This window comes from Hypanus sabinus, chromosome 10 (genome assembly GCF_030144855.1).
Source record: "Hypanus sabinus isolate sHypSab1 chromosome 10, sHypSab1.hap1, whole genome shotgun sequence".
Taxonomy (NCBI): Eukaryota; Metazoa; Chordata; class Chondrichthyes; order Myliobatiformes; family Dasyatidae; genus Hypanus; species Hypanus sabinus.
In genome coordinates this window covers 49504979-49519144 of record NC_082715.1, presented here as the reverse complement: position 1 = coordinate 49519144, position 14166 = coordinate 49504979, and the positions used below count along the sequence as shown (strand labels likewise).

At 40.0% G+C, this 14166-nt stretch overlaps 1 protein-coding gene across 1 annotated transcript in view; it reads left to right on the top strand.

The window, feature by feature from the left end:
- Nucleotides 1-13677, top strand: part of wdcp (WD repeat and coiled coil containing) — a 142157-nt gene extending 128480 nt beyond the window's left edge. The window contains exon 6 of the mRNA XM_059981821.1: nucleotides 9791-13677. Coding sequence (XP_059837804.1) covers nucleotides 9791-9833 — 43 coding nt within the window. The 3' untranslated portion in view covers nucleotides 9834-13677. The remainder of the gene's footprint in view (nucleotides 1-9790) is intronic.
- The last annotated feature ends 489 nt before the right edge of the window (nucleotides 13678-14166 follow it).

Sequence of the window (14166 nt, the reverse complement as noted above, 5' to 3'; positions counted from 1 at the left end):
TAATTTCAGATTTCCAATATCTGTGGTATTTTCCTTTTGTAACATTTTGACAGAAATTTGGAGCCTCTGTCAATTGCAATGATGGAAAATGCATTACCTCCCAGGAAGTAACATAATGGCTCCATAATAGCTGAACGATAATACTTCCCTTGTATTAAACCCACCCTCCATGCCAGTGACGGTACAAGGTATTAGTCTAGCATTACAATCTATAAAACCCTTTCTCAGTGCATTACTGATCATTCAGTGAAAGTTGTTAGACAATTGGAATCACCAATAAAAGCTAATCAAATAAAAGGATTCATCTCAACAACAAAACAGTTACTCATCACCACAGGAGCTTTATATGCAGTATTACACACCCTAATGTGTTCAATGATTGACGAGGGTGATTTCAGAATTTAGAACTGCATGTAATGAAGCAGAATTGCAGAAATGAGCTTGTTTTCATTATATTGAAAGAGTTTGAAGAATTATGATGGAGTATAGATCTTTAAAATGCTGAAATAATGTAGATGACAACAGGATAGAACTAGAAGATAATTTACACGAGGTGCTTAAGGGTGATAAGTATCACTCAGTACTCCAGAAATAATTGCCTCACTGTTCTGTAATCTCATGATCTTTAAAATAGCTGAACAATTATAAATTTAATATTATTTCACACCCCATGCTTTTCCTTGTGCATCAATATAGAAGCAGAATTAGGCCATCCGACCTATTGGTCCGCTCTGCTATTTAATCAAAGTTGATTTATTTTCCCTCTCAAATGCATCTCCCTACCTTCTCCCTGTATGTTTTGATGTCTTTACTAATCAAAAACCTACGAACCTCCGCTTTAAATACAACCAATGACTTGGCCTCCATAGCTGTATGCGGCAATAAATTCCATGGAGTCACCACCCTCTGACTAAAGAAATTCCTCCCCATCTCTGTTCTAAAGGCACAATCTTCTATTCAGAGGTCTGTGCCTTCTGATCTTAGATTACCCCACAGTTGGAAATACCAACTCCATGTCAAGGCTTTTCAATATTCACAAAATGCTGGTGGAACACAGCAGGCCAGGCAGCATCTATAGGGAGAAGCGCTGTCAACGTTTCAGGCTGAGACAGCGCTTCTCCCTATAGATGCTGCCTGACCTGCTGTGTTCCACCAGCATTTTGTGTGTGTTTTTTGAATTTCCAGCATCTGCAGATTTCCTGGTGTTTGCCCTTTCAATATTCGGTAGGTTTCAATGAGATCCCACACATTCTTCTAAACTCCACAGAGAACAAGCCCAGAGCCATTAAATATTCATCATATGTTAACCCTTTTCAATCCTGGGATCATTCTCATAAACCTCCACTGGACCCTCTCCAATGCCAATATATCCTTTCTTAAATATGGGGCCCAAAACTACGCACAAAACTCCAAATGTGGTCTGACCAACACTTTTTAAAGTCTCACCATTACATCCTTGCTTTCATATTCTAGTCCTCTTAAAATGAATGCTAACTTTGCATTTGCCTTCGTCACCGTTAACTCAACATACAAGTTAACCTTTAGGGAATACTGCACAAAGCATCCTATATCTCTTTGTACCTCAGATTTCTGAATTCTCACCCCTTTTGGAAAATACTCTACATCTTTATTCCTTCTACCAAAGTGCATTACCTAACACAGCTCTATTGTATTCCATCTTCCGCCTCTTTGTCCATTTTCCCTCTGCAGACTTCCTGCTTCCTCAACACTACCTTCCCCTCAAAGTACCTTTATAATATCTGCAAGCCTGACAACAAATCCATCAATTCCATCATCCAGATCATAAACATATAATGTGAAAAGTAGCGGACCCAACAACGACCTCTGCAGAAGACCGCTAGTCACTGGAGGCAAGCAGGAAAGGTCTTCCTTATTCCCACTCTTTGCCTTTTGTCAGTCAGCCAGTCTTCCACCCATGCTAGTGCTTCTGCTGTAATACCATGGACTCTTGTTTAGCAGCCTCATGTGTGGCATCTTCTGAAAATCCAAGTAAGCAACATCCACTAACTCTCCTTTGTCTATTCTACCTGTTATGTCCGCAAAGAATTCCAACAAATTTGTCAGGAAAAATTTCCCCTTAAGGAAGCCATGCTGACTTTGGCCTATTTTATCCTGTGCCTACAAGTACCCTGAAACCTTGTCCTTAATAGTGGACTCCAACATATTGCCAACCACTGAAGTCAGGCTAACCTGCCTATAATTTCCTGTCCTTTGTCCCCTCTGATCCTAAACACTTTGTGATTTTCCAGTCTAGAATCTAGTGATTCTTGAAAGCTCACCACTAATGCCTCTCCAGTCTCTTCTGCTACCTCTTTCAGAACCTTGGGGTGTAGTCCATCTAGTCCAGGTGATTTATCCACCTTCAGTTTCCCAAGCACCTTCTCCTTAGTTAAAGTGATACACTCACTTCTGCCTCCTGGTACTTCAGAATTTCTGGCATGTTCCACAGTGAACGCTGCTGCAAAATAGTTATTCAGTTCATTTTCCATTTCTTGGTCCACTGTGCTACCTCTACAGCATCGTTTTCCATCAGTCCAACATCCACTTTTGCCTCTCTTTTAGCTTAAGTTTCTATTTTATCTTCTTTCTCCTAATTGCTTTTTTAGTTTCCTCATATTGTTTTAAAAGCTTCCCAATCCCCTAGCTTTCCATTTTATTTTTTTGCAATATTGTATGCCCTCTCTTTTGTTATTATGCTGAATTTAACTTCCCTTGTCAGCCATGGTTGCATCATCCTCTTTGTAGAATGCTTCCTGTTCTTTAGAATGAACTGATCTGTGTCTTCTGAATTACTCTGAGAGACTCCAGATGTTGCTGCTTCACTATCAAGCCTGCTGGCCTCTAATCAGCTTTGGCCAGCTTCTCTCTCATGCCTCTGTAGTTATCTTTACTCAACTGTAATAACAAAACATCCAAATTTTTCTCCCCCTCAAAATGCAGAGTGAGCCTATCATATAAGACCATGGTATAGGAACAGTTAGGCCATTTGACCCATTGTGTCTGCTGTACAATTTCATCATGGCTGACCCATTTCTCTCTTAGCCCCAATCTCACGTCTTTTCCCCAGAATGCTTCATTCCCTGACTAATCAAGAATCTATTAACTTCTGCCTTAAATATACCAAATGACTTGGCTTTCACGGATGCTTTCTAAAAATTCTACAGATTCACTACACCCTGGCTAAAAAAATTGCTCCTTTTCTCCATTGTAAATGGATATCCCTCTATTCTGAGGCCATGTCCTCTGGTCCTAGATTCCCCCACATCCACTCTATTGAGGCCTCTCAACATTCAATAAGTTTCAATGAGATTCCCTCTCATTTTCCTAAATTCCAGTGAGTAGAGGCCCAGAACCATCAAACGCTCTTCACATGACAAGCCTTTCAATCCTGGAATCATTTTTGTGAACCTCCTTTGAACCCCCTCCAATGTCAGCACATACTTTCTTAGATAAGAGCCCCAAAACTGTTCACAATAATCCAAATGAGACCTCACCAGTGCCTTACAAAGCCTCAACATTACATCCTTCCTTTGATATTCTAGTCCTCTCAAAATGAATGCTAACATTGCATTTGCCTTCCTCACCACTGACTCAATCGGCAAATTAAACTTTAGGGAGTCCTAAAGGAGTCCCAAGTCCCTTTTCACCTCAGATTTTTGAATTTTCCCTCCATTTAGAAAATAGTCTACACTTTTACTACTTCTACCAAAGTGCCTGAACATACACTTCCTGACACTATGTTCCATCTGCTACTTCTTTGTTCATTCTCCTAATCTAAGTCCTTCTATAACCTCTCTACTTCCTCAAAAATACACCTATCTGCATATCATCTGCGAATTTAGCCACAAAGCCATCAATTCCATCAACCAAATCATTGACATACATTGTAAAAAGAAGCAGTCCCAACACAGACTCTTGTGGAGAAAGGGCTCCCTTTCTGACAAGGTCCCACATTGTAGGCTTATTCAGGAGGTCAGAAGGCATGCAATCCAGGGAAGTTTGGCTAGGTGGATTCAGAATTGGCCTGCCTGCAGAAGGCAGAGGGTCATGGTGGAGGAAGTACATTTGGATTGGAGGGTTGTGACTAGTGGTGTCCCACAAGGATAGGTTCTGGGACCTCTACTTTTCGTGATTTTTATTAACGACCTGGATGTGGGGGCAGAAGGGTGCGTTGGCAAGTTTGCAGAAGACACAAAGGTTGGTGGTGTTGTGGATAGTGTTGAGGATTGTTGAAGATTGCAGAGAGACATTGATAGGATGCAGAAGTGGGCTGAGAAGTGGCAGATGGAGTTTAACCCAGCGACGTGTGAGATGGTACACTTTGGAAGGACAAACTCCAAGGCAGAGTACAAGGTAAATGGCAGGATACTTGGGAGTGTGGAGGAGCAGAGGAATCTGGGGGTATATGTCCACAGATCCCTGAAAGTTGCCTCACAGGTAGATAGGGTAGTTAAGAAATCTTATGGAGTGTTAGCTTTCATAAGTCGAGGGATAGAGTTTAAGAGTTGCAGGGTAATGATGGAGCTCTATAAAACTCTAGTTAGGCCATGCTTGGAGTACTGTGTCCAGTTCTGGTCGCCTCACTATAGGAAGGATGTGGAAGCATTGAAAAGTGTACAGAGGAGATTTACCAGGATGCTGCCTGGTTTAGAGAGTATGGATTATGATCAGAGATTAAGGGAGCTAGGGCTTTACTCTTTGGAGAGGAGGAGGATGAGAGGAGACATGATAGAGGTGTACAAGATATTAAGAGGAATAGTCAGAGTGGACAGCCAGCGCTTCTTCCCCAGGGCACCACTGCTCAATACAAGAGGACATGGCTTTAAGGTAAGGGGTGGAAAGTTCAAGGAGGATATTAGAGGAAGGTTTTTTACTCAGAGAGTGGATGGTGCATGGAATGCACTGCCTGAGTCAGTGGTGGTGGCAGATACACCAGTGAAATTTAAGAGACTACTAGACAGGTATATGGAGGAATTTAAAGTGGAGGGTTATACGGAAGGCAGGGTTTAAGGGTCAGCACAACATTGTGGACCGAAGGGCCTGTACTGTGCTGTATTGTTCTATGTTTATTCCCACTCTTTGCCTCCTACCAATCAGCTAATGCTCTATCCATGTTAGTATCTTTCCTGTAATTCCACGAGCACTTAAGTTGTTAAGATACGTGTGGTATCTTGTCAAAGGCCTTCTGAAAATCCAAGTACATAACATTCTCTGATTCTCCTTTCTCTATCCTGCTTGTTATTTCCTCAAAGAATTCCAACAGATTTGTCAAGCAAGATATTCTCATAAGGAAACCGTGCTGACTTCAGCCTATTTTTTCACGTATCTCTGACAGTACCTCCAGTTGAACTTTGTCCTTTTGTGTGTTTCCCCCAGCCATCAGTCTGTGTTTATGTATTACCATGTGCTCTTGTTTGTTCTCATGCCCCATGTGCTCCTGTCCCCACCCCTGCTCTGCTCTGATTTCCTGTTATTACCGGTATTGCTGCCACCTGTGTCTCATTACCTATCATCGGCCTCTCTGTTTATTGCTCAGGGTATTTTAGTCCTGCGTTTTCACCTGTGTTTTACTAGATTGTGCCAGTGAGTTTTCCTGAGCCTTTCCAGCATTCATATCTGAATTCTGTCCTTGTGAGTATTGACTCTGCCTGTTTGCTGACCCTGATTTCACCTGTTTGTCTTGATTGTTCGGGGTTTTGACTCTGCCTGTTTCCAGATTCTGATTTTTGGATTTCTGTGGATTTTTTGATCTCTGCCTGAACTTTGACGCTGACTTTGTTGCCCTTCTGTATTTGTTACTTAATAAGTACCACAGTGTGTACAGTACTTGGTCTGCAATTGGGTCCCTGGTCCAGTGCCGTGACATGTCTCTAAGAAACCGCATCCTTTAAAATCAGCTCCGACATCTTCCCAACCACTGAGGTCAGACAAACTGGCCAATAGTTCCTTTTCTTCTGTCTCTCTCCTTCTTGAAGAATGGAGTGATATTTGCAATTTTCCAGACCTCCAGAACCATGCCAGAATCTATTGATTATTAAAAGATCATTACTAATGCCTCCACAATCTTTTCAGCCCCCTCCTCTAGAACACTGGGGTGTAGACCATCTGGTCCAGCTGATTTATCTACCTGGATCATATTATGATCACTTCCTGCTAAGGGTTCCTTCACCTTTAAGCTAACTAATCAAATCTGGTGTATTGTACAACACCCAATCCAGAATTATCTTTTCTCTCATGGGCTGAACCACAAACTGCCTTAAAAAGCCATTTCATATGCATTCTACAAATTCCCTCTCTAGGTATCCAGCACCAACTTAATTTTCCCAATCCAAATATATATTGATATTCCCCCATACTCATCATAACATTACCCTTTTTACATGTCTTTTCTATCTTCCATTGTAATTTGTGCCATATGTTCTGGCAACTGCTTAGAATTTCCATCGTCTTTTAATCCTCGCAGTTTCTAAAATCTACCCACAAGGAATCAGAATCAGGTTTATTATCACCCCTGGCACGTGACATGAAATTTGTTACCTTAGCAGCGGCAGTTCAATGCAATACGTAATCTAGCAGAGAGAAAAAAAAGTAAATAAAACAAAAATAATAATAAATAAACATGTAAATCAATTACATAATTGAATAGATTTTTAAAAACGTGCAAAAACAGAAATACTGTATACTTTTTAAAAAGTGAGGTAGTGTCCAAAGATTCAATATCCATTTAGGAATTGGATGGCAGAGGGTAAGAAGCTGTTCCTGAATCGCTGAGTGTGTGCCTTCAGGCTTTTGTATCTCCTACCTGATGGTAACAGTGAGAAAAGGGCATGCCCTGGGTGCTGGAGGTCCTTAATAATGAACACTGCCTTTCTGAGGGAAACCCAATATCCCTCGGGATCAATAAAGTATGGCTGTCTGTCTGTCTGAGACACCGATCCCTGAAGATGTCCTGGGTACTTTGTAGGGTAGTACCCAAGATGGAGCTGACTAGACTTACAACCCTCTGCAGCTTCTGTAGCCCCTCCATACCAGACAGTGATGCAGCCTGTCAGAATGCTCTCCACAGTACAACTACAGAGATTTTTGTGTTCTGCATCTTCTGATCCTGTGTCACTTCTTTCAAAGGAATTAATTGAATTTTTTACCAAAAGCCACCCTACCCCCTCTGCCCACCTGCCTGTCCTTTTGATATAATGAATAGCTTGCATGTTAAGCTCCCTGCTGTGATCTTCTTTCAATCATGACTGAGTTGCCCGCAATATCATACTTGCGTTACAAGACCATCTGAGGCCTGAAGAAGGGTCTCGGCTTGAAACGTCAATTCTATTCCTTTCTGTAGATGCTCCGACTAGCTGATTCCTCCAGCATTTTGTCCATGTTACTACCTTATTCTACAAACGTTTGTACATACTATGTGCATTCACCACCCTGCTTTCCAACTTTGTCTCTATCAACTCCTGCTTGAGAAGCCACTTTGATTTGTTTTGATTTGCCTACCGGCACAACAGGTCCACAGTAGATGCCACCTCACTGGCCCTTCACTCAACCCTGCAGTATCTGGACAGCAAAGCTGCTTACATCAGGATGCTCTTTATTGACTACAGCTTGGCACTCAATAGCATTTTCCCCTCAAAACTAATCAATAAGCTTCAAGACCTTATCCTCAATACCTCCTAGTGAAATCAGATTCTCAATTTGCTCTCTTGCAAACCCAGTCAGTTTGCAACAACATCTCCTCTGCAATATCCATCAGCATGGCTGCACTACAAGGCAATATAGTTAACCCCTTTGCTCTACTTGTTTTTAAACTTATGACCATGTGGCTAAGCAAAGCTCCAACACCATACTTACTGCAAGTTTGTTGATGACACCACTATCAAAGGCCAAATTAAAGGTGGTAATGAAACAACATATAAGAAGGAGGTTGAAAGTCTGGCTAAGTGGCATCACAACAGCTTCTCACTCAATATCAGCAAAACCTAGAAGCTGATTATTGACCTCAGGAGGTGGAAATCAGGGGTCCATGAACCAGTCCTCATCAGGGAATCAGAGGTGGAGAGAGTCAGCAACTTTAAATTCCTCAGCGTTATCACTTCTGAGGACATGTCCTGGGCCCAGCACATTTTGGAGTATTGCATGCCATCTGGTTGCTGCTTTATAGGAAGGATGTGGAGACTGCGGAGAGGATGCCGATGAGGTTTATCGGGATGCTGCCTGGATTAAAGGGTGTGAACTTTGAGGAAAGGTTGTACAAACTTGGTTTGTTCTCTTGAATGTTATGAAGCTGAAGGGAGATGCAATAAAGATTTTTATAATGATGAGAGGCATAGATAGGGTGAACAGAATCTTTTCCAAGGGTAGAAATGTCAAACAGTAGGGGACAAATTTTTAAGGTCAGGGGGTAAAGTTTAAAGGTGACATGAAAGGCTTTTTCTCTATACAGAAAGTTGTAGGAGTGTGCAATAGGTTATTCTGTAGTGGTGAAATCAGGCAGTTTGGTTGAGTTGGATTTTAGATAGATACATGAATTACAAGGGCAAAGTGGAATGTGGATGATACACAGAAGGAGGACATTTAATATAAATTGGCTTCAAGACTGGCACAACATCATGGGCTGAATGGCATGCTCTGTTTCATGTTCTATGTATTTTCGACATATTCCCTGAGATGTTATCATTTAGATTGAAATTAATTATCAATGTATCATGTCTGTTATCAAGGGAGCTATAGTAAATCAAGAAACTATTTATATGTGATTTCCTAAGCAGTTTGGGGGTCCTGTGCTTCATTTTTAGTTAAATTATATGTGCTGTTTCTTCGTTCTGCTGAATCCTGTATCTCATGCTAGGAATTAAAATGAAGTTCCATGCTGGGCATTTTTTTTTTTAGCTTTTGCCATTTCAGTGTCAGCATGTACAACTAAGCAAGATATGGAAGCTGCCCTGAAATTTTCAAAATCTACAGCCCTCAGCTGTCAAAGTGACAATCTGTCAGACTATTAAAGTAACTGCCTTCCATTTCAGGCATTACAGGATGTATGTGTAGCAAGAATGGTTGGCTGTGAACACTATAATTTGCTTCCATGGCTTGAGAAAAGATTAAAGTGACACATACATCTGCTATTTTTCTCATCTTATGAGCTGGCAGGCAATTCTGAAAACTCTGACTTTAAAAGGTTGTGACAATAAAACTTGAAAGCTGATCAAATACTGACTGCTGCAACACTAAAAATCCATAGTTATCAGATGATTTATTCCTATATAAGGATTTCTTGTAAACTAGGTTGGAGAAACCAGAAGCATTTAAAACAAAACTGGAATTCTAATTAAAATGGTAACAAGATGTTATTTGAAAAAGTCCATGTGTAGAATTAGACAGAACTGAAATATTTGATCTCTTTGCTATCTGGCTTAAGTATGTTTATGGAAATGATTTTGTCTTTAGAAGGATCTTAAAAAAAAACACATATGAAAAATGTTTTTCAGCATTCACGTGATTCAGAATGAAAAAAGAACAATATATTCCTTTGTGATTATCTGCTAAGCAAAGATATGCCATTGGGGTATATTTTTGAATGATGTGCTAAAATACTGACAAGTGTTGAGACTTCTGTTTCTTCTATTTTTACCAGTTAGGTCTAATTGCAAGAAGGAATTACAATGCATATTTTCCAACTCCTAAGGATATATCTTCATTCAAAGTAAATTTATTATCGAAGTATGTATATTTTACAATATACTGTACTACCTTGAGATGCATTTTCTTGCAGGCGTTTACAGGAAAAAAAGAAATATGAAAGAATTTTACAATAAAAGCTATACATAAACAGAAAAGGACTGACCAGCACAATTGTGCAAAAGAAGACAAGCTGTACAAATAAAAATAATACTAAGAACATGATTTGTAAGGAGTCCTTGAAAGAGAATGTCTGTGTTGTAAAATCAATTCAGAGTAGTGGTAAATGAAGTTAGCCACATCAGTTCAGGAGGCTGATGGTTGTAGTGTAATAGTTTTTTCCTGAACCTGGTGCTATGGTGTAATGGTATTGAGTTCCCTGTCTGCAAAGCCCTAAGCTCAAGAGGAGATTTTAATCCAATATAGGTATATACAGACACCCTCATTATATTCTATATACACCTATTCTTCAAGGTCTAGCTTACTCCCCTGTCTGGTCTCTGCAATAAGGTCTCTCTACCAATGCCTACTGCTTGAGTGGTGGTTCTCCCCTTCCTCAATATCACCATTCAATATACTACTCAATATCACCATTGAGGAGATATTTTCACTAATGAAGTAGTTTAAACACAATTTATTTTATTTTTAATGATAAATGTTTAATTTTAGACAAATAGTTCTTAACAAACATTTAACACTGACAGGATTTCTGATTTACAAAAGATTTCCAAACACAGATGCAATTCTTATGAACTAAAAGAACATACCAATGAGTTGGAGACAAATGAGTCGTGCTTCGCCGGAACCGAAGACCAACAATGAATTTTAGTTCTTTTTCTCTCACCCTCCTTGCCATTCATAATAAATCCCAATGCTCATACCGTCTTGCTACTAGATGATGATATCTGCATATGATGTTCTCCAGATGCCTTCTCACAGATGGTCTAAAAGTTTCTGGGGACAATGGGGCAAATAACTAAGCTGTAGTTGTCTGGTTTAATGTAGGCCCATTAACAGAGTCCTATTGTCTTCATTCATTTGGCTAATGCAAACAGGAAGTCCCATGAACACTTCACTCGGCAAACCACATTTAATAGCAGCCAGCTCCCCTCCCTTCACCCTCCACTGCTGCGGGCAAGCACCCTCTGCTCTGTAATAATGTTTTCAAAGTGCTTTTAACTTCAGACTGATTTCTTCTTGCTACTTACATTAAGAACTGAAGACTGATTCTTGTTCACAACAAGAAGCTGAGCAAGGAAACTTTGTCACAAACAAGTCTGACCCTTTGGAAAGGACATGCTGCTGCAGTAGAAAGCTGAGGTCAGCATTAAGCCACTCAGGCTGTAGAAAATAAATATCCACCACAGAGGGACCTAAGGCTTCTGTTCTTCCTGTCCAATGGTGAGGTGGTGAGGTAGGGCATGGCTTGGATCAGGATCAGAATCACAATTAAGTTTAGTGTCACCAGTATATGTGTGAAATGAGTTAACTTTGTGGCAGCAGTACAATGTAATAATAATAATAGAGAGAAAACTATGAATTACAGTAAAAATAGGAAGTAAAAAAAGTAGTGAGATAGAGTTCATGGGTTCAATTTCCATTCAGAAAATCAGATGGCAGAGGGGAAGATGTTCCTGAATCATTGAGTGTGTACCTTCAGGCTTCTGTACCTCCTTCCTGATGGTAACAATGAGAAGAGGGCATGTCCTGGGTGGTGGGGTCTTTAATGATGGATGCCAAGTTTTTGAGGCACTGCTCCTTGAAGATGTCCTGGATACTACAGAGGCTAGTGCCCATGATCGAGCTGACTAAGTTTACAACCCTGCAGCTTACTTCGATGCTGTGCTGTAGCACCATCCCCCCCCCCCCCACCTCTAATACCAGATGGTGGCGCAGCCAGTTAGAATGCTCTCCACAATGCATCTGTAGAAATCTGCAAGTGTTTTTTTTAGTGATATTTGAGATCTCCTCAAACTCCAATATAGCTGATGTGGTGCCTTTTTTATATCTGCATCAATATGTAGCTATAAAGATTAGATCCTCAGGAAAATTGACACTCAGGAACATGAAATTGTTCACTGTTTCTACTTCTGATCCCTCTATGAGGATTGGTGTGTGTTCCCTCATTTTACCCTTTCTGAAGTCCACAATCAGATCTTTGATCTTACTGATGTTGAATGCAAGGCCATTGTTGCGACACCACACAACTAGCTGGTGTATGTTCGATGCTGAAGTTTTTGATGATGATGCTGCTTTCTTGTGGAAATGCTCAATGTAAATGCACTCAGTGGTGGAGAGGACTTCTCCAATGATGGACTGATGTGTATCCATCACTTTGTGTGGCCCTTTCTGTTCCTGGGCATTAATGCATCCGTACCATTTGATATTGTTTAGAGTTGTATTTTGCAGATGCATCATCTCAGTGGAGTGAAAATGTGGAGTAATTGAATAAATGTTTAGCAGACCTCCTCTGACTGTACAGGAGACATTATTGAAAGTAATTGTATATATCAGTGAAACTATGTGAAGATAGACCAATGAGGCTGGTAGAAAGGGGGAGGATGCAAGTGGAAGGTGACGGGACCAATGTCAAATGTCGAGAAAAATAATACAATCCTGTCACAAAGAAGATGTAATTCATGAGTGAAATACAAATTCAAAGATTTTGAATGAAAATATTCAAAATGGTACAATATTTTGGAAAAGATTGAGATTCCATTAGGTTGTTGGTTTGAACGCTGTGATATAATATACAATTTAATTTTCACATTGAAATAAGGGCTATCTATTAGAGATAAGTAGTACAGAACAGAATCAGGTTTAATATCACCAGCATATGTCACGAAATTTGTTGTCATGTGGCAGCAGTACGTCAGAATGCATAGTAATAAAACTATAAATTACAGTAAGAAGTATTTACTTTTTAAAAAGTTAAATTAAATAAGAAATGCAAAATGAGAAGAAGAAAGTAGTGAGGTAATGTTCATGAGTTCAATGTCCATTTAGAAATCTGAAAGCAGAGGGAAGAAGCTATTTCTGAATCATTGAGTGTGCCTTCAATCTTCTCACTGATAGTAACAAATGAGAAGAGGGATGTTCTGGGTGATGGAGGTCCTTAATAATCTATGCAGCCTTTTTGAGGCATCACTCCTTGAAGATGTCCTGGGTACTGGGGAGGCTAGTGCCCATGATGATGGTGACTCTCAACTTATTTTGATCCAGTGCAATCCCCCCATCCCCGCCCATACTGAATGGTGATACAGCCAGTAACGATGCTCTCCATGGTACATCTCTAGAAATTTGCTAGTGTCTTTAGTGACATGCCAAATCTCTTCAAATTCCTAATGAAGGATTGCTGTGGTCACGCCTTCTTTGTAACTGCATCGATATGTTGGGCCCAGGATAGATCCTCAGAGATGTTGACACCCAGGAACTTGAAATTGTTCAACCTGTCAGTAAAACATATGCCTCATGATTTTGCAAATTATGAAAAAAGTTCATCATTCAATATTTTTCTGTCAGCATTATAGTATCCAGAGATAAAGATGTAATTTTGTTAGCAAAATGTACCTTTTCTGGGCAGCAAGATTTGATAAACTATAAATGTCTGAAATGTGGCCACATTTTCAAATTTAATATAATGAATGATCCAAGTGATAGCATTTTTATCTAATCAGAAATATCCCACTCATAGTCATTGTGCACTGCCTACATATTTATGTTCCTACACTAATGCTAATATAAAATATTACCATAACTGCTGCTGCTGTGTATTTAACATTGCTCTTTGAAATCCAGTTATCTTTTAATATTAGAAATTTTGGAATTATGTTATGCATTGGTTTGAAAGCTTATTAACCCGAAGAAATTCAAGCCTCCCTTGTTATTGGATTGTATGTGATGGGCACGGTGGGCAAGGGCCCACAGCAGGAATCTGTCTTTTGATATAATGAGGTTTTGTAACATAGTTTTGGTTCTTCAGACGGGTCAGGTAGGGAGGGAGAGGGAGGGAGAGGGAGAGGGAGAGGGAGGGAGGGAGGGAGGTAGAGAGAGAGAGAGAGAGATGAAGAAAAGGATAGATATTCAAAACAAAGGAGTACTCCAGGACTCTGGATGAAGAGCTAGGTTTGTAATGTACTGGGGGTGATGTGATGAGCCAGTTAATCATCATTTGTGCTATAAGAATCTATGATTTCACACTGCTGTCTGTAAGTGAATAAGACATTGTAAATCTTCAAACTTAATGTTGAGTAAGGGCAGTTATGGGTTTGGCAAGTCACAAAAGATGTGTCTGTCAGAGCTTAAACTCCTTAAACAAAACTTTTTGTAGGTATGTTTTTTAGTTTCCCTAATGACAGAAAGTATTGTGTTTAGCCTATTGTCAACCAATACTCTGATGTTTTGCAACTCTAAAACTTAAAACCAATTGGAGGAAAAACAAGGGAGTCTTGAATGTGAGTATAAGTTCAT